At 49.0% G+C, this 23,553-nt stretch overlaps 2 protein-coding genes across 5 annotated transcripts in view; one reads left to right on the top strand and one right to left on the bottom strand.

Annotated features, from left to right (window-relative positions):
• The window catches only part of KNOP1 (lysine-rich nucleolar protein 1), a 12,903-nt gene extending 9,245 nt beyond the window's left edge, over positions 1-3,658 (top strand). For both annotated transcript variants that reach the window (XM_010837128.1, XM_010837127.1), the window contains 2 exons: positions 438-515; positions 2,801-3,658. In XM_010837128.1, the coding sequence (XP_010835430.1) occupies positions 438-515; positions 2,801-3,112 (390 nt within the window). In that variant the 3' untranslated portion in view covers positions 3,113-3,658. The remainder of the gene's footprint in view (positions 1-437; positions 516-2,800) is intronic.
• Positions 3,659-7,935: 4,277 nt separating this feature from the next.
• The window catches only part of LOC104986530 (chromosome unknown open reading frame, human C16orf62), a 138,996-nt gene continuing 123,378 nt past the window's right edge, over positions 7,936-23,553 (bottom strand). For 2 of the 3 annotated variants that reach the window (XM_010837124.1, XM_010837125.1), the window contains exons 28-31: positions 22,540-22,705; positions 15,663-15,781; positions 9,182-9,328; positions 7,936-8,495 (exon numbers count right to left, since the gene is read on the bottom strand). In XM_010837124.1, coding sequence (XP_010835426.1) covers positions 8,397-8,495; positions 9,182-9,328; positions 15,663-15,781; positions 22,540-22,705 — 531 coding nt within the window. In that variant the 3' untranslated portion in view covers positions 7,936-8,396. Of the gene's footprint in view, positions 8,496-9,176; positions 9,329-15,662; positions 15,782-22,539; positions 22,706-23,553 lie in introns of all 3 variants that reach the window. The other variant, XM_010837126.1, reaches the window with a different exon arrangement.

Raw genomic sequence — 23,553 nt, 5'->3', positions numbered from 1 at the left:
AGGGCTCAGTCCCACCAGACTGCTCCCCACCCCCACCCCCCACATTCAGATGTCAGTCTTAAGCCAGGTTGTCAGCTGTGCCTCAGACCAACCAGCTACAGATCAGAGGTTCCAAAGACTTCCTCCTCGGGTTCAATTAATGTGCCAGAGCAACTCAGAACTCACAGAGGCACTTTACTCGATAGATCACTGGTTTATTCTAAAGGGATATAACTCAGGGGCAGCCAGAAGAATGAGATTCACAGGGCAGGGGGCTTGGAGCTGCCATACCTCCCACAGTCTGCAGCAGAACAAAGCTGCCTGAGATACCACCAGATCCCTCAGGTGAAGATCCCTTCAGTCTCCCCCCGACTCCCACCGCATCTCTGTCCTGGCTTTGAAGCTCAGAGGAAACTGTCTGTCTCATTGCTCTCTTCCCTTTCCTTTCCTTTGCTCAGGTGAGGCGAAAAGCCTTGCAAGAAGAGATTGATCGTGAGTCTGGTAAAACGGAAGCTTATGACACCAAGAAGTGGACAGTAAGTTCGCCACTGGGCTCTTTTGAGGGGTGCTCCAGCGTCCCACCCACCTCCTTCTCACCTTGTGGAGTGGAGGGACAGGAGGCCGAGTCCATCTGGCCCAGGGGCAGCCCCATCCCGCCATCTGGCTCCCTCTCCACAGAGCTCGTCCTCAGCTCATTTCCTTCCTTCTGCAAGAGGCGCTTGCCTCCCTCCTGGAGAGCTGGCTGCTTGAGATAAGCTGCCTGGACCTTTGTCTCCTCCTCTGGATGGGCAGGATGTCCTGGGCACCAGTTTCTTGGGGCACATGATGGTGAGCCCTTCCAGCAGTGGGCGGTGCCCTCAGAAGGCTGCTGGCACAGCTGGAGGGGGCAGAGGTGGGGGCGTGTGTGGCAGGCCTCTGGTCCAGTTGGAATAGGAAATTTCCAAACCAGGGCTGAGGAGATGGGACAGGAGAGTGTATAGCATGGGGCACGTGATCTGGCTGAAGCGGGGGATGGGAGGGTGTGGTGGGCACTACTGGAGGGTATGTGTGTGGGGAAGCAGGGAGCTGGTGTAGAAGGCTCAGTGTGCAGGCCTGAGGCCTAGGAGGGGGCAGAGGGGAGGGAAAAGAACTTGTTAACAGACGTGGATCTGGGGGAAGAGGATCCAGATGACAGGAAGGCGTGTCTGCTTGTGCTCTTTGAAGCTTTCATAGCGTAACACAGAAAAGGACAGTTGATTTGAATCTAAAGACCTGAGATGCGTTCTGAGCTCAGCCACTTTCTGTAGCTATGAGACTTGAGCAAGTAACTTCCCTCCTGTGACCTTCAGTTTCCACACCTGTAAAATGGGACTGGTGCCCTGGCCCAGCGGAGTATGGAATGCGGCTTGTCGCATGTCGTTCCTCTAGGGCCTCCTTTCTCTCCATCCACTTGAGCTGGGCAGAGCTGATACGATTCCGTGATTGAATGAGGAAGGTCAGAAGCAGGCCGGCGCCACCCCGAGCCGCAGCCCAGCGGCTCCACTGGTGGGCCTGACCACAGGGGGCTGCTCGGGGGCTGGGGTCCTCCGCACATGCTTTAGTGGCACTGCCCCAGGGCCCAGGGCCACTTGCCTGCTGAGGCACACGGTGGGCATGTGAGACTGGGTCCCCTCCAGGAGCTGGCTCCCAGGACTGGTCAGCCTTTGGCAGCTCTCTCCTCAGACCGAGCTTGAGGTGGTCAGATGTGGCCTTATTCTAGAAATTGAAGGCCTGGGAAGCTGTCTTTGGTCCTGTATTGGGGCCACTGTGAAGCTGGGGGAACTTGTCACCAGTTCACTCAGGGCAGCTGTAGTGATGACTGGTTCCTATTGTTCTCTCAAAGCCAACCTAGAATTAAGAGCTCTGCTAGCGTTTGGCTTACAAGCGGAAAGTTCCTGGGTGGCACGGAGGTCAGCAGTCCTGGTGGGGTGGGTGGGTAGGAGGTGAGGTAGAACAGCCAGTTCTTGAGGATTTAAAACCAACCAGGAATCCTGCTCTGGGTTGTTGGTATCAAGTCTGATCTGAGCCTCACTGAAGCCCTGTCAGGGATGGGGGGAGTGTTACACCCCCACTTTATAGATGAAGACATTAAGGTTCAGAGAGGTTAAGTAACTTGACCGTGGTAACACAGGTGGGGTTTGATCCTGAGTCTTCAAAGTCAGTCTTCATGGGGTTTCTTTGGGAAGAGAGTTTCTTTGGGAAGGGAGTCTTCTGTCGGGCCACGTCTCCAAGGTGCTGTTTTGCATTTTCTCGAACATGGGTGATTAGTGCATGGGTGGTAGAGTGTTCTGGAGAGGAATTGGAACCCCAGGTTCCTGGGCTGCCTCTGCCTCCGCCTCCTGTGACCCTTTACTTCTCCAGGCCTCCATGGCTTTCCTGCTAGAAAATGCAGTGCTTCTGCGAAGATAAATGCATTTCAGACTCCTGCTTGCGCTCTCCACTTCCACCTTAGGCTGACGGATGAGTAGCTAGCTGGTGAGGTGTGTCGTACTGACTGCCATGAACCGGGGGAGAAGGAGTTAAGCAGACAGGCAGCTCAGTGTGAAAGGTGGCTTTGGTGAGGGCCAGACCCAAGACGCAGTTCCAGCAGGATTACTGAGTAGGCCTGAGTCCCCTCCAGCTGCAGACCTCCATTTCCTCATCAGTGGAGTGGGAACCTACAGCACTCCTCACAGGGCTCTGGTTGGAATTAAGAAGTAGTTCCAGTAAGCCTTTGATCATCTGGATCCTCCCTGGCTGGGGACTGGGGAAAGACCAGGCTTTGGAAGCCAGGAGAGTAACCACCTGTTTTCTCTTACCACAGGGAACCCAGTTTGGCCAATGGGATACTGCTGGTTTTGAAAATGAGGAACAGAAACTGAAATTTCTCAAACTCATGGGTGGCTTTAAAAATCTGCCCCCTTCCTTCAGTCGCCCTTCTCCCACGGTGGCCAGGCCCAACATGGCTCTCAGCAAGAAGGCGGCCGACACCCTGCAGCGGAACCTGCAGCAGGACTACGACCGGGCCCTGAGCTGGAAGTACAGCCGGGGGGCCGGCCTCGGCTTCTCCACTGCCCCGGCCAAAGTCTTTTATATTGACAGGAATGCATCCAAGTCAATCAAGTTTGAAGATTAAACTCTGCTGTCTCGTCCCCCAAGTCACCCAACATTGCTTTTATTGTTCTGTCAGGCAGATGGAAGCCATAGGACAGATGTCTCGAATCAAACTCCTGCGAAGACTAAGGACAACTGTGTTGATGTGCTTGGACAGACTGGGGTGAGGGCAGCTCCCTTCAAGAGCAGGAGAACGTGTCGAGTGGCTACTGTTTTCCGTGTGACGCTTCCATTCCTGCTGAAGACAGTGTAACTAGCAGTAGCTCACACTTACCGAGTGCTTTCTGTGTGCCAGGCACTTACCTGTCTCCCCTGCATTCATGTATTTGATCGTCATGATTCTGAAACAGGTGCTATTATTATCCTCATCTTAGGAAATGGGGTTCTGGGATGAGGAAACTGGGGTTTAGGGATAGAGTAATAATACTGCCTCGGGTCACTCAACGAGGAAATGCCAAGTGCACTTTTGTGCCCCAAGGCCTGTGTCAACTATTCCCTACACTGAATGTCCCCTCTAGGGAATTTCACCCAAATACTCATTGGGATTAAAATGTCTTGATTGAAGAAACAGAGGCATATTACATGTCTACACCTCAAACAGGAAGTAGGATTAATGTAAACGGGCAAGAGCAAGCTTGTTTTCCCTTACCCTGGTTGGAGTAGTCACAGGCAGAGAGGATTCCCACCAGATGTGGCTGAGCTGCCTCTGCTGCTGCGAAACTGTTTCTAAACCCATCTTGCCTTCTGCAGTCTGTGTTCCTTCCATCCCCAGGGCTGTGCTGGGACTTAATCTTTCTGCTTTAACTGGGTTCTGAGCAAGGCATTTAAGAAAGCAGTTGGCTAATCTTCCACATGCACGAATGGCACGTTCATTCCCAGGGACGTGATTAGTGGATTCTCTCCAACCACAAGGAAGAGAATCCTAAGTGACTTCCATGGAGGAGGTCGAATGTCAGGAGGCACAGACATGAGGGTGACAGGGCGCTGCCTCATCAGCCTGGGAACAGTGTTTCCAAAGCCTTGATGCAGCAGCCAGCCCCACAAACTCCCGGTACCGCCCTCCCGAGTGACATGTGACTACCCTCTCTCCGTTCACATAACATTCTGCTTCCCAGAATATAAGTTCTGCATGGGCCTTTTTCATGCCACTTGGCTTGAACTGCCCCACCAGACATGCTATCTCAGGCAGGCCTGGACAGCCAGGAAATTCAGTCTCACATGGAAGGGAGTCCTGTGTAGGGAGTTGGTTCAGCTTTCCATGAAGGAAACAAATGTTTCCTCTTTGTTCCGCCATCCTACCTTGGCTTCATCAGCTTGGTGGAAAGATGGCTATAGCAATTCCATGCAGCAAACCAAGACACTGGACCATTCCAGAGGGAGAAGAGAAAGCTTATTGTGGTTCAAGGAAACTTCCAGAAGCCCTTTTGCCATAACTTGGTGCCCAGCATTGGGTGCCCAGCGTTGCCCACCCATTCTTGAGCCAGCCCCTGGCATGTGGAGGGAAATTCTCAGGCCAGTCAGGAAGACAGGTTCAGATGCTGGCGAGGTGAGCGTGGGTGCACTACTGCCCCAGCGGCAGAGGGGAGGCCAGCAACCATTGGCCAGGTCTAGAGTCCTGATACCTGTGTTAGCCATGATTCTGGTGGGCCACCTCCCTCAGAACCTGAACGTGGCCCTCCACGGATTCAGTCTTGAAATACCTAACAGAAGAGGCCTACACGGTAAGGTTCTGCATTGAGTTAGCTCTTCAGGGCAGGTCCTCTTCCGACAGGGGTGGTCTTAATTCACCCTATAGGAACTTGGCCCAGTGTGAAAGGACCAACCACGTCTCTGATCCCTGTGTCTTGCTGAGAGCTCACATCACAGTTTGGGCCTGCTTGGCTGCCAGGAAGGACCGTGCTCACCCATCTACTGTGTGATTCTGGAGAGTGGATGCGCAGTTGTCCCCCACCTGTCCCCATCATGGTCCCTCTCGTTAGGGCTGTGATGGTCAGGCCGTTCCCCTCTTGCCGTTCAGGGTATAGTCTCTCTGATAGGATGTGACTTTCTAGCACAATGTGGCTGAAGAGTTCCACTTGGCTTGGGAAGGCTTATTAGTCTGTTCCTGAAGCAGGGTCTAAGCAGAGAAGGTTGGACAGCCAAGACGGCAGGATGCCAGGTGTCCTCAGATTGAACTTGGCCTTGTCTCGGCTGCTCTCGTAGGCGCAGACCATGCTGCCCTAGTGACGGCTCCAGCCCTGAGGTTAACTGGACCTCTGTCCTTTTGTAAACTGAACACTGTCTTGAGTCACCCCTCTCCACTTTGCCCCGTGTCCTGGGTCCTCCTCAAGCTGTCTGCAAGTTTTTTTTTGGTGTGATTTCCCATGTTCTTTGTTGATTCTGTGTAACACAGCCTGCCTCCACTGGAACAAGGCAGTTTTTGGATTTTTACTCAGAATCTGGGAGAGGTGGGTGGGGGTGTCTGCTATGTAAGCACAGCCAAGGTCTTAGTTGAATATATAACCACCCTGCTCTCAAAAGCGTTGGCCTTTTCTCCCTTGGGGATTTCTCACAGACTGACCCTCCTCCTATGTATGGCAAGGGCCTTCCCTCCTTACAATTGCCTTTATCCAGCTGTTCCCCAAACCTCAGGATTCTTAACCACTTTATTCCTTGAGGTGATTTCCTGCTGTTTCCCACTAAGTTCCTCCCTGAGGCCACCCTTCTGCAACTAGATTGGCCCATCAAAAGTATTTGCCAGATTAGAGTTCTTCCCTTAAAAATTGTATGTTTAGCTCTACAAACAGAACTGTTCAGGTTCTATGCACTCCCCCAACCCCACGCCCACCCCAGTCCTCATTGGAACCTGTTAATATGTTGTGATAAAAAACCAACAGGAGTTTAAGGTAGCAGATGGAATTAAGGTTGCTAATTAGTATGATTTGACTGGGCCTACCCAGATAATCCAGCATTAAAAGTATCAATAGAAGACAGAGAAGAGTCAAGAGATTTGTAAGAAACACTCAACAAGCTGTCACTAGTTTGAAGACGAAGGGATCCCATGCCAAGACGTGTAGGGGGCCTCTAGAAGCTGGGAAAGGCAGGAAAACCGATTTTCCCCTAGAGACTCCAGAAGAACGCAGCCCAGCCAACACCTTCATTTTGAAGGAAAGGCCACTGGACTTCAGACCAGTAGAGCTGTAAGGTGATAAAACTGTGACATTTTAAACCCCTAAGTATGGCAGTTTAAAGCAGCAATAACAAAATTAATACAGGTCTCATGCAGAAGTTTTCATTTTTACCTTATTTCCTAAAAATTTTCTTATTCTTCTGGTTCCATCATTCTTCACGATCATAGACCTCACGCCATGTAGGCCGCAGTCTTCAGAGACTGGCTAATTTAGTTAACAGGCTGGGGAACCCACATGAGAACACTGAAAATCTCAGCTTTCACCTGGGCCAGGGTGAAATGTGAATCAGAAGCTGCTTTGGTGTAACGTATCCCTGACCTAATGTGAAAGTCCAAGTCCAGGTTAATGGAAGAGCAGTAGGAATTCACTGACTCAGGCTTGGGCACTGATGCCATCTGATGTATAGAGACTCAGAAGAAATAACTTAAAAGTGCATAATTTGAATTTGCCAATGATTTTTTAAAATTTATTTTAATTAGAGGCTAATTACTTTACAATATTGTATTGGTTTTGCCATACATCAACATGAATCCGCCACGGGTGTACACGTTTCCCATCCTGAACCCCCCTCCCACCTCTCTCCCCATCCCATCCCTCTGGGTCATCCCAGTGCACCAGCCCCAAGCCTCCTGTATCCTGCATCAAACCTGGCCTGGCGATTTGTTTCTTATATGATATTATACGTTTCAATGCCATTCTCCCAAGTCATCCCCCACCTGCCTCTCCCACAGAGTCCAAAAGACTGTTCTATACATCTGTGTCTCTTTTGCTGTCTTGCATACAGGGTTATTGTTACCATCTTTCTAAATTCCATATATATGCATTAATATACTGTATTGGTGCTTTTCTTTCTGGCTTACTTCATTCTGTATAATCAGCTCCAGTTTCATCCACCTCATTAGAACTGATTCAAATGTCTTTTTAATGGCTGAGTAATACTCCATTGTGTGTATGTACCACAGCTTTCTTAACCATTCATCTGCCAATTGATTTTTCATTTGAACAGTACCATATAGTAAAAGTGGTATAGGAAATGGTTTTAATGGAATAATCTTGTGTAACAAAGGCCACTTTGGAATATTTGAGCAACGCCACCATGCTTTCTCAATGTGTTTTGTTCAGTACACACTGTTCTTCAATGGAGGCCATTTTCTTGGATTGGGGGTGGGGTGGGGTTCACTGTTAAGCTGGCAGTAAATCCACAGCATATTCTTGATCCCAAACTATTCAGTTAAAGCATGAGTTTATATAAATTTTAAAAAATTATGTTAGCTACTTCTACTGTGCGAACTGTAATCAGGCTTTTCACAGAGTAGAAGTGAAATGTAGTCTGCTCAGTGGATACCTTCCAAAAATATAATGGTTTGGGGCCACTTTCAATCCACAACTTGGATCCATTTTCCTACACAAAGGGTTCTAGGCTGTGAGTCACCACTATGACCAATATTCATGATCTTACGGATTCAAAGTAAAATGTTAGTGGAAGCTCATTATTGGTAATCCAAGAATCAAACTCCACCAAACTAGTAAAAAAGCAGACTGAATCACATGCTGTTTAGTGTTACAGCTGCAAGAAAACCAGGCATATGTTTAGACACATACTGAGGATGTTGAGACACATTCTCTTCTGGATGAGTGAGAGTCAGTGGTAATTAAATGAACAGTCATGAACATAAATATTCCTTCAGGGAGGTTTATTCAGTTACAGTATATTTTCCATCGAAGCCCCAGAGAATCTCAACTCTGACTTGTTTTCTCCTTTAATCTATCAGCATATTTAAAATCCAGTCAAGAGCCAGTTTTGACATAAAGCAAATCAGGGAAAGGGCACAGCGGCTCTTTCAAAGTGGACTGCTTTTCAAGGTTCTTTTTTCAATTAACTTTCAATTAAACCTTCCCGAAAAGAGAGATGTTAACTTGCATTCCTCTGTTTTTCTCTAAAGGCCCATCTGAAGGCCAGTTGTGCAAAGAAACAGACTTCGTGCTCAGTGAGCAGGAATAGATTCAAATACTCTTGACAGCTCCCACTTCTTCACTTCACTGGCAAAAGAGCAGAGAAACCAATCTGTATGTGCGTAAAAATGAAAACAAAAATACAAAACAGGTCTTTCCGCATGGGCATCAGAGACCCTGGAGTCAGGTCCTTGTCTGCAGCGGGAGCCTGAGGGCCAGCTCAGTCAGATGCCCCATGTCTGGCTGCTTGCTCTGCTTCTTGATGTATTCCAGAGTTTTCACCTAGGAGGAAAGAGAAAGACTCATCTCCTTTGTGGTTCATAATTCTCAAGGCTCTGACAAATCAGCCATATTGTGAACTTAGCCTTTTTTTTCTTAGAGTGGAGGAGAAGCCAGCAGTTTTTAAATAAGACTTCTTAGATTACAACTTGCTCTTAAAATCACCAAGAATTACTGATGTTTTCATATGTGTGGCTTTTATTTACAGGGAATTAATACTACCCAGCGGTCCCTTGGTTCTAGGATCCCCAGCTGATACCAAACCAAGGGTACACAATCCTTTATAGAAATTGGGGTAGTATTTGAATGTAATTTTCATACACCCTCCTGTATATTGAAATCATCTCCAGATTACTTATAATATCTACTATAATGTAAACACTATGTCAGTAGTTGCAGATACACGACAAATTCAGGTTTTGGAAACTTTCTGGAGCTTTTTTCCCCCTGAATATTTCTGAGCCGTGGTTGGTTGAATCTGAGGGTGCTGAACCTATAGTTATGGACAGCTGTTTGTCCTTTGTAGGGCCCGGCACCTTTCTAGAAGGGGAGATGGGGGCCGTTTGCTGTCCAGGCCCTGAGGCTGCACTGAGACCGCCTGTGCCTGGCCAGCGGGCGTGCGCCACTCGCCGGGACAGCCGTGCCCGCTGGGCCTGTTGGGGGCCGCCCTGCCCCACCCCGCACCTCACCATGGTCCTGGTGTCCACACAGCCGTGCCTCTGTGCCAGGTGCCACAGGTTGACGGACAGCTGGTTGAGCCTGTTGTTGCGCAGGTCGCCGTGGGCCAAGATGCTGTTAAAGAAGGAAAGGCCCAACGAGCTCTGGCGCTTTAAGGCCTGAAATAGAAAAAAGAGGTTACTACCGGGCACTGGGCTCAGACTCATCCCAGTGTTGACGCTGCCTGGGGTGCCACGGCCAGCTCTGCCATGGATCTTCTGGAGGGCAAGCTGCTTAACCTCCCAGCTTCATCTGTAGAATTAAGGCAATACCCGCTCACAGGGTAAATGAGACTAAAACGAGATGCTGTGTGTGAAGCCCACCTGGGCATTACTCATGGGCTGGAAGCAGAAGGCAGGGCTGCATGAGACTCAGTGCTCAGTGGGGTAAGAGGAATGACATAGGCCACCAGAGACCAGCCTTCTTGCTTTAATGCCAGTACAGGAGGTAAAATATGTCTCTCACAGATGTGTCCTCAAGCCACCCAAAGTTTCTGTCATTATTCCTACCCTCTGGCTGCCAGGAATAAAGACAAAAGACCTCAGCTTCCCATGAACAGTGCTCCCTGATACCCAGCTCTTATAAGAACAGGCAGGAATACTAGAGTGGGTTGCCATTCCCTTCTTTCCTGGATCTTCCCAACCCAGGGATCAAGCCTGGGTCTCTAGCACTGCAGGCAGATTCTTTACTGTCTCAGCCACCAGGGAAGCCCATAAGAACCACTGGATATGCTTTCCCCTCTTGCTCGATGATCTGATGTGAGAGGTACTCAAACAAGGAAAGTCTAACCAAAATGTCAGAGTAGACCAAGCCTGAACCCCAGCTTTAAGTAGTAAAGGAAAAACGGAAACTAAATCTCCAAAATGCAGCAGGCCCAGGACCAAGGACGCCAGCTCCCAAAGGTAAACAGAGGCACTGGGAAGGCCCAAGTCAGCAGGTGGGCCTGAGCAGGGACCAGGTCAGATCACAGGTCTGTGTGGGCCCTGGAAAGCTGATGCCTGGGCCTTTGCTGGGCGCTCTTGGCTGGCACTGCAAACATCAGTGCTGCCAGGAGCCTGGAGGGTCTGCTTTGCACAATGTAGGGTACAGGGCCCTACACTGTGCCAGGTATGAGCTCTGTGCTTTACATAACTTACTCCATCTTCACAACAACCCTTTGTAGGTAGGTAGGATTCTAGAGCTGCCCTCCAGGATCTCACCCCCTGGCGATTCGGACAGTAGCCTAGGTGCTACTGTGAAAGGACTCTGCCGGTGTATTAAGGTTATGGGCCTTAGGGAGGTAATCCTGGATTATCTGGGTGGGCCCAGTCTAATCATTAGAGCCCTAAAAAGCAGAGAAATTTCTCAGGCTGGAGTCAGAGACAAGCCAGCAGCAGAGGAAAGGTGCTGCAGAAAGGGAGACTAAAGAGATTCAAAGCTTGAAAAGAACATGACCCACCACTGCTGGCTTTTAGGATGAACTGAGGCGGCCAACTCGAATGAGCTGGGAAGTAAATTCTTCCTGGTGCCTCCTCATTAGAGCCCAGCCAGTCAACACCTTGATTTTGGCCTTGTGAAACCAGGAGCACAGAAACTGCTCCAGCCAACACTGACTTCTGACCTCCCCAACTGTGAGATAATAAACGGGGGTTTTAAGTTTGGGGTGACTCAAAGCCCTGACAGGAAACCACTATATTCCCATTTTGCTGATGAGATCAGAAAGCTTCAGGAACTTGTTCAAGGACAGCAGCTAGCAAATGCAGAGTGAGGCTCTGAGCTCCAGTTGTCCAATTCTGAGCCTGTGCAATTCACACCCACCCCAGATTATAAGATATTCCCACAAACCCATGGCTAGCATCACATTATGGATCCAAAGAGCTTCCCAGGTGGTGCAGTGGTAAAGAATCCACCTGTCAATGCAGGAGATGCAACAGATGCAGGCTTGATCCCTGGGGCGGGAAGGAAGATCCCCTGAAGGAGGGAATGGCAACCCACTCCAGTATTCTTGCCTGGAAAATTCAATGGACAGAGGAGCCTGGTGGGCTACAGTCCATAGGGTTGCAAAGAGTCGACAGGACCACACACAGCACAGATCAGGGATCAAACTCTGAAGTGGGCAAGAGATTTGCCCAGTGCAGCTACAGATTTATCCAGGGAAGTGGGACTGGTCTGAGGTGGTTTAGACCAATACATATTTTTCCTGCTTTCTTCAAACAACCTATTAACTGTCCATCCTTCCATGTGTGGAGCCTACAGAGCAGCAGACTCTAAGTTAACTGCTGAGCCAACTTAGTCATCCCCTCCTGTTGCCCTCTCCCAGGTGAGAATTTCAAATCTACTGGAGGAAAAAAAGCAAGACAGTAAAACTGCCAAGGAGCAGCTAAGAATGCAGTTGGGTGAGCGTGTCTGTGTGACAGTGAAGAGACTCAGGCCCCCCAAAATTGAGCCTGCCTTGGCAACAGTCTGGACCAGGTGACCATCACAGAAGCAGGAAAAACACTGCCGTCCAGGGGTGGGGTCGTGCTGTGGGGTCCCTAGCTGCAGGTGTGGAGGGAAGGCGGCAACCACCTGGCCAGCAGACCACTGGCTGGCCACTGCCTACTTTGGGCTCCTTTGTTTAATCAGACAATGAGCTTGCCCCAGCCAGGAACCAGGCAGAGATCATTCAGTGGGCTCCAGCCTATCCTGCTCTCCCTTTAAACCGGAGATGCCTGAAAACGAGGGCCCTAATTTCTACTCAGATCCAGAGGACCAACCTCATAGAAAGCTCTCAAATAACTCTTCTGAGAGGTGCCTTTTAACTACATTTCCTTGAAGCAGAGCAGAGTTTTAAAAAGTCAAACAAGGAAAACAGTATCTCCCTGGCTTTTTCTCTGTTCTGTGTCTTCTCAAGCATTTTACCCTAAAAGCCCAGTTTGGGTGTTTTAAATGCACCGCCCATTAACAATGAAATCATTAGAGAAGGGTCTGGGAATGAGCAGGCAGGCCGGCCGACATGCAGAGAGACCCAGGAAACTGAACACAAGACAGGACCAAACCCAGGCCTCAAGCCCCTCCTGTCTCCACAGAGTTTTTCAATAGAAAGGGGCTCCTTCTGATTCTTTGCCTAGGGGAACTGTCACTTCCAGGAAGTTGTAAGGGTCTGGCATGGTTCCCAGCTTCACCACACCCAAACAAACAGCTTCGTGAAGCTCTTGACTAGAGCAGGGCTGGCTCCTTCACGTGCAGGTAGAGGGCAGTTTGGAGGCAGGGCTGACACCAGTCAGTGCTGAGAAGTGAGACACTCAGCTCAGGCGCCGGCGCACGGCTTTCACGGCACCAAGCCCGGCTCCCCTGCAGCGGAGAGAGTTCAGAGCACTTCTGCTCCAGGCTCTAGAAGCCTGCACCCCCCAGGGCCGCCTGTGCTGAATCTCACAGCACATTGTTAAAATGAAGGATGACATGTTCCCTCTTAGCTTGGTCCACCGATGTTTTTCCTAATAAATGTGCATATATGGACAGACACTTCCAGTGAGCACCCCTGGTATTTATGAGTTGAAATGTTCTTTGGAAACATTCCAGCCCTGCTATTCCTTCAGAAGTATTTCAGCTGTTATCACCGTCAATGCCTCCTCCCCCAAGAGAAAAAGAGACAAAGGTTAAAATAGTTCCAGGTTATATGGTTTTGGGCTCATTTTTATTGTAAGCCTGGAGGTCCTATACTGTGGTCATTTATGCTGTCAGCAGCCACATCTGGTTAGACCTAGCCTGTGGCATCTGAGTGAAGAAAGGCATTTTCAATTAAATACACAGCCTTGCTCTGGCAGGAAGCAAGAGCCAGAGCCCATGTTTGCAGGGATCAGGAAGGTGCTAAGGATCCTTCAGAGCCGGGAAGCAGAAGGGATGTGATCAGTGTGGTCATTGCAGACTGAAGGTGAAGAACTCCCCTTTCTTCTGCAGGGCGGTGAGAGCTCTCTCTGACTGCCAAGTGCAGAGACCAAGTTGACATCCATTCAAAAAAAGGCCTTTCGGTTGAAGGAGGGGAGTTACCTCTTCTAACTGGGGTTCTAATGCTGCCCCCTCCACTGACAGCCAATGAACTTCCCCAGAGTTCTGCAGCCCTGCACCCCATGGGTCCCGGGCCAGTGGGACCCACCTATAACCCTCCCATCCCTATAGAGGGCACTAGGAGGCACTCAGGGCCCCCAGGGTGGCAGTGGTTCTGGGTTTTCCATCTGCCCTCTGGACTGCTAACCTTAAGGCTGGCCCTTTATGCTGTACCCCTGACCTTGGCAGTGGTCACTGGGGAATGGAGTCCGCAAAACGCTCCACTCTTTCTCGGACCTGCTTGAATACCCTGGAGAGAATAAGAACCCAGGATATATATGTGTGTTGTGTGTGTGTGCACTCACAGCTACACAATATTCTTGTGGCTTTGTGTTGGGGTGGGGAAGGGCAGTAAGGGCAATGGTAGCATGCTATACAGTCCTAGAAGTGAATAAGAATTAAATTAAAAATCCAGTTTGATCTTATTTTGTCTTCAAAGGATTTGGTGGATGGGGGTATAGAAGCAAACCCGAGGAAAGTGAGACTTCAAGTTGGGAAAGAGGGAGCTGGGGAAGTCTGTGGAAGGAAGGGGAGGGCTGGGAACCAGGCAGTCTGAAGTCTGTCCTGGGTCTGGGAAAGGGAACGGGAGTGGGGTAGGGGTGAGTGGCAGTGAGAGGAAACAGGGTCTGCTGCAGGGGGGATCAGGAACGAGGGCTCAGGTTGTTTCTTGCTAGATGGGATTTTTAAAAACTGAAATGCTCAGAGATGTAAGCAGACAGCCTGGAGTAACAAAGTTTGGGGTGGGAAGGGGGTATGGCAGGGGAACACAGAAGCAGAAAGTCTGGCAACAACTGAACCAGAGAAGGACACAGAGAAAGGTCAGGAACTGGCTTTGACCTAAAGTGAAGTCAAAGTGTCTGTTAGTCTCTCAGCTGTGGGTCTGACTCTTTGCGACCCCAAGTTCCTCTGTCTGTGGAATTCTCCAGGCAAGAAAACAGGAGTGGGTTGCCATTCCCTTCTTCAGGGGATCTTCTCAACCCAGGGATCGAACCCAGGTCTCCTGCATTGCAGGCAGATTCTTTACCATCTGAGTTACCCTGCCAACCTCCCCACCTTGATTACACAACAGGAATTAGTCTTAATGTCTGAACAACCATCCCCACCAAGCCTAAGACAGGGCTTCTGGGATCCATCTGTCACCCACATGTTTGAGCTAAAGCTGCAAAAATGGAATACTGGGGAAGGGTACCAGGTAGTTATTTAGACTGTAGGATAATTTGGAAATTATCTTGAAATCAATCAACCATCTATCTATATGGAAAATATGGAAAAAACCACTCTGAAAAGGCAACATCTGATAAAAGAACATATTCAGGGATCAGAGCACGAGTTCTACAAGACTGCCATGACCACACTGCCACTCTCGGATTCAGTTTCTCTACAGTATAAAGGGATAACAGCTGTCCCCACTCACTGGACCGTCATGAGAATCAGTTGAAACAATGCACACAAAGTTCTCCACACTACACTTTTGTGTAAGAGAGGCTGGAATGGGAATCCCCTGGTGGTCCAGTGGTTAGGACTCCGAGCTTTTGCTGTCAAGGGCCTGGGTTCAATCCCTGGTTGGGGAACTAGCAATCTGCAATGTGCAGCCAAGGCAAAGGAAAACAAAACAGAAAGGCTAGGAAAGCACAGCCCGTTGCTGTGGCTGGGTGACACCATACGCCACTTTCCACTTCCATAACGGGAAGGGCAGTGCAGTGGCTAAGGGTTCAGGCCTGGGGGTTGGGCCAGGAACCCTATTCTGTCACAATCAGAGGAAACCGGGGGCTCTGGAAACCTCTCTGAGCCTCGGTTTTCTTTCCCATCCAAGGAGAATAAACACAGCACCACATCATAGGCCTGTTGAGGGCATCAAAAGAGCTAAGGTGTGCAAGTGGGTGCCCGCTGCACACCAGGTTTCAGGGGAGGATGCTGAGGTGAGGGACAGAGGGATCCCAGGACCCCGTCTCTGGCACAGGCAGGTCTCCAAGACCCAGGTCTCCAGGGCCTAGCCACGTGGAGCTTCCATTCTGGTGGGGTCAGCGGGTGACTAACAAGTGAACACACACACACAATGTTTCAGAGCACACCCAAGCGTCACAGGGACACATGCAGAGATTCAGAGGGATGCAGGAGGGCGTGGCTGCTTGAGACAGGGGTCAGGGAAGGCCACTCTGAGGAGGTACTTGAGTTGTGACTAGAATGATGAGCGGGGCGGCCAGGGGAACCCCGGGTTGGGAGGCGCAGTGCAGGCAGAGAAAACAGCGGCAACAAAGGCCCCTGAGCCCTCGACGAACAGTCTTCACACAAGCACATTACTCTCAGGACGAAACAGTGTCCAAGCACCCCGGGAACTTGTGATCTGGGGGCAAGTGGCAGGGGTGGGGGGCCACAGTGGGCACCTACCTCATCCTTGGCCAGGGTTTTCAGATGCTCCAGGATCTGAGCCATCACCGTCTCGCACAGCTTGTTGTTCTCAGCCAGAAACTTGGAGTCTCCCCCATACAGGCTGTCGTTGGAGTCGACTGATGGAAGAAACAAGAGCTGTGAGACATTCCCAAGGCCAGGGAGAGGCAGCCGCGTGGCACCAGTATCAGCACATGGCAGGAACGCACGGCACGGCAAATGGAAATGGCCAGAATCTCCTGATGACTTGGGCCCTTGGGAATCACAGAAAAACTATCTGGCCTTCTGGATGATGGAGCCAGACAGCAGGAGCATGGAAGTCTATCTGTCCCCTCTGGCCTGGCATGGAGGGGACAGCAAGCATTGCAGTGACCATCAGAATGGTTGTCAATACTGAGCACCGTGGGCCAGGCACCGGGCTCAGGACTTCACAGGCCATTACTACAGGGTTCTCGTAACTAGCACAGGCAAGAGATAACAGATGGGGCCATGGAGGCTCAGAGCCCACCCCGGCCAGGATCCCAAAGGAGGAGGCTCCTTTCAAGCCTAGCACCACCCCCAGCCCCCTGTCCTGTCGCTCCTCCTCAAAACTCCCGCAGGCGGCATGGAAGGTTCTCTTATGTCTTCCTGCAAACCTGAATCTTCTCACCAAAGTCCCCTCTCTCCTTGGGCACCTCCCATCACAGCTGCTGTCTGTAGAAAGACCAGACACAAGAACAGCCTGAGTCTGACCTCCCTCTCCCTCTTTCCTGTTGACCTTTACACGGAGCATGACCTCTGGGTCAGGAAGGAGAGAGACTCTACAGGGTGCTGTTTTGCACTTTTTTTTCCATTTAATGATTCTTGGAGCTATTTTCGTATAAGCATAAATGGATGTCACAACAAAATGGAAAATTCTTAAAGAGATGGGAATGCCAGTCCTATCATGGTCAAAGTCACCAGCTGTGGACAGGACAGGGTCTGCATAGAACTGTTCCTGGACTGCTAACAACAGGCTACAGAACCAGGGCAGCACATTCAATAGGTACTGGCCATGAGGACAAGAACAGTCAAGGGACAATGTGCAGGGATGGCTTCTGAACTTTTAAAAAAGTGACCCCATTAGGGTCACTTACAGGAAAATTGGCAAATACATTAATAGTCAATGTATCAGATATACATCTAAATGGCCTATAATTTTATGGAAAAAAAGTTTGATTTCATTAGAAATCAAAGAACAGAAAACTAACACCACAGAAGGACTTAAAAAAAAAATCGCCTATCAGATTAACAAAGGTGAAAAAGAATACCTGGCTTTGATGTAGGCCTGGGGAAGCGACTGGTGGGAGTATCATAGTTTGGAAATCAGTAAGAAAAGCCTTGAGAAATGTCTAATACTACTTCACGTCTATTAGGATCACTATTATTTAAAAACAACAGCAACTACAAAAAGGAAAATACAAAGTGTTGATGAAGGTGTGGAGAAACTAGAAGCCTCGTACACTGCTGGTGGGGATGTAAAATGGTACAGCTCCTGTGGAAAAGCTCAGTGGTTCCTCAAAAAGTTAAAGAGAACTGCCCAGGATCTGGCAATTCCAATGCTCGATATGCTCAAAGAAACCGAAAGCAGAGACTCAAACAGATACTTGTACATGAATGTTCATAGCAGCCTTATTCACAAGAGCCAAAAGGTGGAAACAATGCAAGTATCCACTGATGGATGAATGGGTAGGCAAAATGTGGCTTATCCGTACAATGGAATATTATCCAATCCTGAAAAGGAATGAAATTCTAATACATATTACAACATGGGTAAACTCTGAAAGCATTATGGGAAGGGAAATGTACCAGACACAAAAGGACATCTACTGTATGACTCCACTCGTATGAAGTACCTAGAAGAGGTAAATTCATGAAGACAGGAAATAGAACAGAGGCCACCAGAGGCTGGGGGAGGGGGAGGTTTGGCAGTTATTGTTCACTGGATACAGAGTTGTTTGGGGAGATGAAAACACTCTGGAAATGGATAATGGTGATGGTTGCACAACACTGCAAATATGCTTAATAAAATGGAACTGTCTATTTAAAAATAGCCAAAATGGTAAACTTTATATCTATTTTACTCCAAAAAAAAAAAGGTCTTACAAAAAGGCCAGATCTTTGACTTGGGGAAACCCACTCTAAGAAAATAATCCAACAGGTGCACAAAGATGTATGTATGTGATAGTCACTGTCACATTATAGAGAACAATGCTCATTGTATGTTTAATTTATGTTCATCATAAATGTGTATAAAGGTGAGAAGAGAAGCAATGGAAATGTATACCAAGAGTTTTGACTCAATGCTCTGTGGCATTAGCATTAAATAAAATATTATGAAGACAATAAAACTATATGATCTACAGTTAACTACCATGTACTACACTGCACTATACTACGGCTACTACTACTTAAAAATACTTATAATATACTATCAGTAAAGTGACAAAACAGTATACATAGTGGAGCCCCATATATATCACACATAGACATATAAAGGCCATGTATTTCCTCATTTATAACTTCTAAGAACCAACTTTTTCAATAAAAGACAAGTAGATTTCATTATTTTATATATTTCCTGTAAACTGTCTTGAATTTTTGGGGGAATGGGACAGGTACACAGTGATTAACTAATTGGTAAAGTAACTTCAGAGATGCTTCATGTACATTTCTGATTGCTACTTCAAGAATAATTAACTCCGTTTATCCCCAGATTCTTACTTAAATGTCAAGGCTGTGCAACAGGAGGATAACAGGACACTGGCCAACGCCCTCTCTCGCCCAGCATCACTTGACGCCATTTAGCCCTTCTGTGAAGCTCTCGCTTGCTCTCTCCACACTTTCACATACACACAGACATACATGCCATTTTGGGGGCTGAAACTTTTGTAAGCAGGCTGCAGACATATTGCCTGCAAATAAGGACAACAGCTGGTCTTTTTCCCCTGCTTCTCTGTCTGCATGAAGCCTCCACTCCAGTTCTGAACTGCCCGTTGGTGGGGACTGTCCTGGGGTGCTCTCCTAGGCCGGCTGCTGGCTCTGTAGCTGTTACCATAACACAGGTTGGTAGTGAACTGCCCTGGGCTGCAGGCAACCAACCGTCCTAGGATTTCTGAGTCAGCTCTGGCTGCTGTGTCTCAACGGTCCATGATGCAGAAGATGGCAGTTATTCTTGTAAGAAGAGAAAGAGTTTGATTCAGCCATTCACCACCATCAGATTTTGCGGGATGGCAAAACTGCAGCTGGTGAAGGAATTTCTCACACCTGCTGCTGAGGACTAGGATAGTTCCTGGCATAAACTCCCCGTCTTCAGTCCGAGCTGGAACCTACCCTCATTCAGATTAGCCCAGCAGCAGCGGAGAAGACAGAAGGCCTAGGCCCGCCTGTGGCCAACCACCCAAGCTGCAGGCACCCTGCCCAGAGGGGCCAGAGGCGTGCTCGGAGCAGGCCGCTCACACACACAGAGCGTGGCCTGGGCGAGAACCTGCTCTGCGCCAGGTTCCAGGAGCTGGAGACCTGGTGGGTGGGGGGTGGGCCGACCCGGCCCTGCCCTCACAGAGCACACAGCCCATGAGGAGATGCAGACGAACAAACGGACGATCGCCACCATATGCACTGCAGGTCCGGAGACAGCAACCCTGGGGGCTCCAGATCCTAAAATCCAGGCTTGGGATGGAATTACAGAATCAGTGAGATCTAGGCTGAACCCTGAAGGTAGAAAATTCACAGAGAAAGTGAAAAATAGGGTCAGGAGCGCTAAGAATGCCACACCTGAACTTGGACCCGCTCTGCATTCCGGCCTAGTAGCTCCTGACTCTCCGCGTCACCCTTCTCCCCCTCCCTCCATTTCTGTTCTAACACTTGGAGAGTCCAGACAGGGTGCTCGCAATGGGGAGAAATGAAATCCCTGGCAAATGGCCACTAAAAATAGCCCAGGATCTCTGCATCTGTCTGGCCTTGGGGTCACGACCCCGAATGCTTCAAGGGCTGGCAGGCGATGTGGAGGAGTGAAAGGGCTGTGACGACCTCCCACGGGCCCTGGGCTGTACTCTTCCAACTGGATGTCTATCTGCACGTTAAACATCAGTGTCAGGAGTGCCCTGCCTCTCCACAGCAAGCACGCTCTCTCATTCGCTCGCGTGAAAGCACTGGAGTTATGGCTGCAGGTAATTTCAGAACATTCTCGTCTTATTCATCTGGAAAGAAAACAGCCTAGGCATACTTCATACGCAAAAGAAAAAAAAAAAAATCTGACCCCAGTTTTTCAAAAGTTTGAACGTTTGTTAACACTGTCTAAAAAGGCTGCCTCCAATATGAGAGAGACAGGAAAATGGGGCCCCCATCTTGGGGGCCTCATATGGCCCCCCAGGACTCTCTCTCCTACTAAGACAACTGTCAGGTCACAACTGTGCATCCGGAGTGAACAGAGCTGGGCCAAGAAGGCAGCAGAGAAAACCCACCCTTCTCTTTTCATTTCTAAAAGCTAGAAAACTAGATTCCTCCTCTGCTGGCGCTCCAGCTCCCACAGTCTGCCCTGCTGAGTTCTGTAGAGATAGGATTCAGGGAAACCACTGAAGGAAGCAAAAAGCGAGGAGAGGGCTTGCTCCTCTGACGGGGCCCAGGATTTCCAGACCTATTTCCATGGCGTTTGGTCTTCAAAAGTTTCTCTACTGTTTTGAGTCCTCCATGAACCCTTCACAAGAGAGAAAATAAAAGTGCCAAGAAATACAAGAAAAGCTCAGCCTCATTAGCCATGCTGCTGCTGCTGCTGCTGCTGCTGAGTCACGTCAGTCGTGTCCGACCCTGTGTGACCCCACAGACGGCAGCTCACTAGGCTTCTCTGTCCCTGGGATTCTCCAGGCAAGAACACTGGAATGGGTTGCCATTGCCTTCTCCGCATTAGCCGTGAGAGAAATGCAAATTACACTCATCAGAAGAGCCAAAATGAACAAGACGGACCACATCAAGGAAACAACTGGAAACCTCATTTATGCCTAGTGAGAGTGTAAACTGGTGTAAATATTTTGGAAAACTGTGAGACAGTACCTACCAGAACACAAGGAAATCCCACAAGCCAGCAATTTCACCCCAGGCATATACCCAACAGACATGAACCCCGAGAGCTACATATTCAGCAATGTTCACAGCAGCACTCCTCGTAAACAGTCCATAACTCCATCCACAGGGGAAGGAATAAATTCTGGCATGTTCATACAGTGGAATACTATGCGGCAAAGCAGAAGGACGAACAACAGCTACACACAACACAGAAGAATCTCACAGATATAACACGGAGTGAAAGAAGCCAGACTCTCATTTAGAATGCTTCCTGAATAAGTCCATTTATGGAAAAGTAAAAAACTAACAAACTAATGTGTAATATTAGTCAGGAGAGCAGTATACCCATAGCGAGGCAAGTGGTGGTGCTGACTGGACAGGGGCACACAGGGAGCTTCTGGAGAGCTCGTCATGTTTGATATCTTGATCTGCGTGGTGGTTACCAGGTGGCATTCATTACGTGGTAATTCACAGCTCTATGGTTTACTGTCTGTGTATGCAACCATTGCTGTTGTTTAGTTGCTAAGTTGGGTCTGACTCTTTGCAACCCCATGAACTGTAGCCCACCAGGCTCTACTGTCAATGGGATTTCTCAGGAAGAAACACTGGAATGGGTTGCCATTTCCTTCTCCAGGGGATCTTCCTGACTCAGGGGTCAAACCCATGTCTCCTACACAGGCAGGGAGACTGCCACTGAGGCACCCATGCACAACCATATACTTTAATTAAAACACTGTTATTCTGTAATCAAGGAGGCAGCATAACTCATGTGCCACAGTGAGTTCCACTCACAGCACCGACTGGCCCCGAGTTCTGGAAACCACGTGGCTGGTAAAATCCTGTTGTCTTCTGGAGTCTCCCCTTGCTCAGGTGGGGCAAGGGGACACCTTGCTTCTTCTCCTTACAGTGCTGTCAGGATCAGAGGAGAAAGAGGCCCACCAAGCCTGGGGCCGTACCTGGCATGCAGTAGGAGCTGAGACCATGGAAACTATTATCTCCAATGGTACCCAGCCGCCCCAAGTTACGTCCTTACAAAACCTCAGCCCCTAAATCCCAGCCTGAGGAACCCCCTGAGAGTTATGACAGGAGGCCACTCTCAGCACTCCAAATCCATTCCCTAAAATTTCCAAGTGTAGAGATAGTTGCTTAAACCCTAAAGTATATATGTATTGGCCAAAGCACTTTTAACAATAGGTCCATTTTTTTGGAAACCAAAAATAGGAACTGAGGCTCTGACAATTAGGGAGATGCTGAGGTTCAGTGGGTGGCAATCTGGAATTGGGACTGTCCCATGTTACCTCCAGGACGTGAAGAGGCTGCCCCCAAACCTGCAACAGCAAGCTCAAAATGGCTGGTTGCACATGAGGGAACAAGGCCATCTCCTTCCTCCAAGCAACTGCTCTAAGGCCAGGACCCAAGTGAGACTGGAAAGGAATAGGCCCGGGGTGAAGGTCACACATGTGCATAGGTAACCACCGTTCTAGAAATTCTGTGGCACACGCAAGGCATCACCGATCCAAGAGTGCTTCTCCAAACTCATCTGTGTGTCAAAATGATCTTGGATGCTCATGAAAGATACAAATTCTCCGGTCTCTTCCTGGGCAATCTAATTTACAAGAGATAGATAGGACCCAGGAATCTGTGTTTTGAGTTGCCCCAGGTAATTCTTACATTGGACAAATTTATCAAGGCCCTGGACTAGAAGTTCATGGTGGGTAAACACAAGAGAAAATGAAAACTGCGCACTCGCTGCTCAGGAGTTCAAACACGGTGCAGTCTGGCGGGGGGACCTGGCTACCTTTGTCTACGTGGTAGAGATAGGTCTCCTGGCTCATGGCGGACAGCAGGTGCAGGACGCAGGTGTAGATGCGGATTTTCTCATCGCTGTTCTCCTCCCAGGTGTAGTCCTGGACCACGTTGAGCAGCTCTCGAACAAGAAACAGGACTCCGTGTTCAGGGTGGTCCTAGTGGAGAACCAAAACAAAAGAATAAATAATCCTAAATGAGAAGCAGAAGGGGGAAAAAATCAAGACAGAAACCCAGGTCCCTCCCTTTAGCAGCTACAGAGTAACTGAAGTGCCAGCTGTGGTTAAACAATAGAGAGAAAAGTGGCAAAACGCTGTTAACTTTACTAAACAGCACACTAGTCTGGGGAGACAAGGTTTGAGAGCCTACAGTCTGAGAAAAGAAAGCAAAGTTACCTGTCAGTTTAATGGCCTGTTTCCAAAATTACAACCTTGCTCTTATGTGTGTAACAGTAAAAAGCCCTGTTTTTCCAACTACAAAAGCTAGATTGCAGGTCTCGCAGCAGATGGCACAGTAGAAGCCACCTACCTCGGGTAAACCCCCAAATGATCACTGTCACCACCAAAGGCACCAACTTTAAACACAGCCTTGCTCTTTAGGGCGTTCAGCAACATTAGCAGCTAAATTGAGGATCCTCTCTTGGGAGATCATGCTTGTGCTAGGTTGCTTAACTCTCTGTGACCCCATGCACTGCAGCCCCCCAGGCTACTCTGTCCACAGGATTTTCCAGGCAAGGGTATTGGAGTGGGTTGCCACTTCCTCCTCCTGGGAATCTCCCCAACCCAGGGATGGAACCCGAGTCTCCTGAGTCTCCTGAATTTGCAGGTGGATTCTTTTCCACTGAGCTACCAGGGAAGGCCCATCTCTTGGCAGAGAAAAAAACACAGAGTTTATAACAGTGTTTCTCAGATGCTAAACTGAATTAATGCTGGGATGCAAAGAAAAAGTCAGCAGCTTCAATTCTGTTCCAAAAAGGTCTAGGTGATGCTGTGGCTCCCCTGCTGAA

Source organism: Bison bison, unplaced genomic scaffold (genome assembly GCF_000754665.1).
Source record: "Bison bison bison isolate TAMUID 2011002044 unplaced genomic scaffold, Bison_UMD1.0 scf7180017864072, whole genome shotgun sequence".
Taxonomy (NCBI): Eukaryota; Metazoa; Chordata; class Mammalia; order Artiodactyla; family Bovidae; genus Bison; species Bison bison.
Note: the sequence above shows the minus strand (reverse complement) of the source record. Positions and strands in the feature narration are given on the sequence as shown.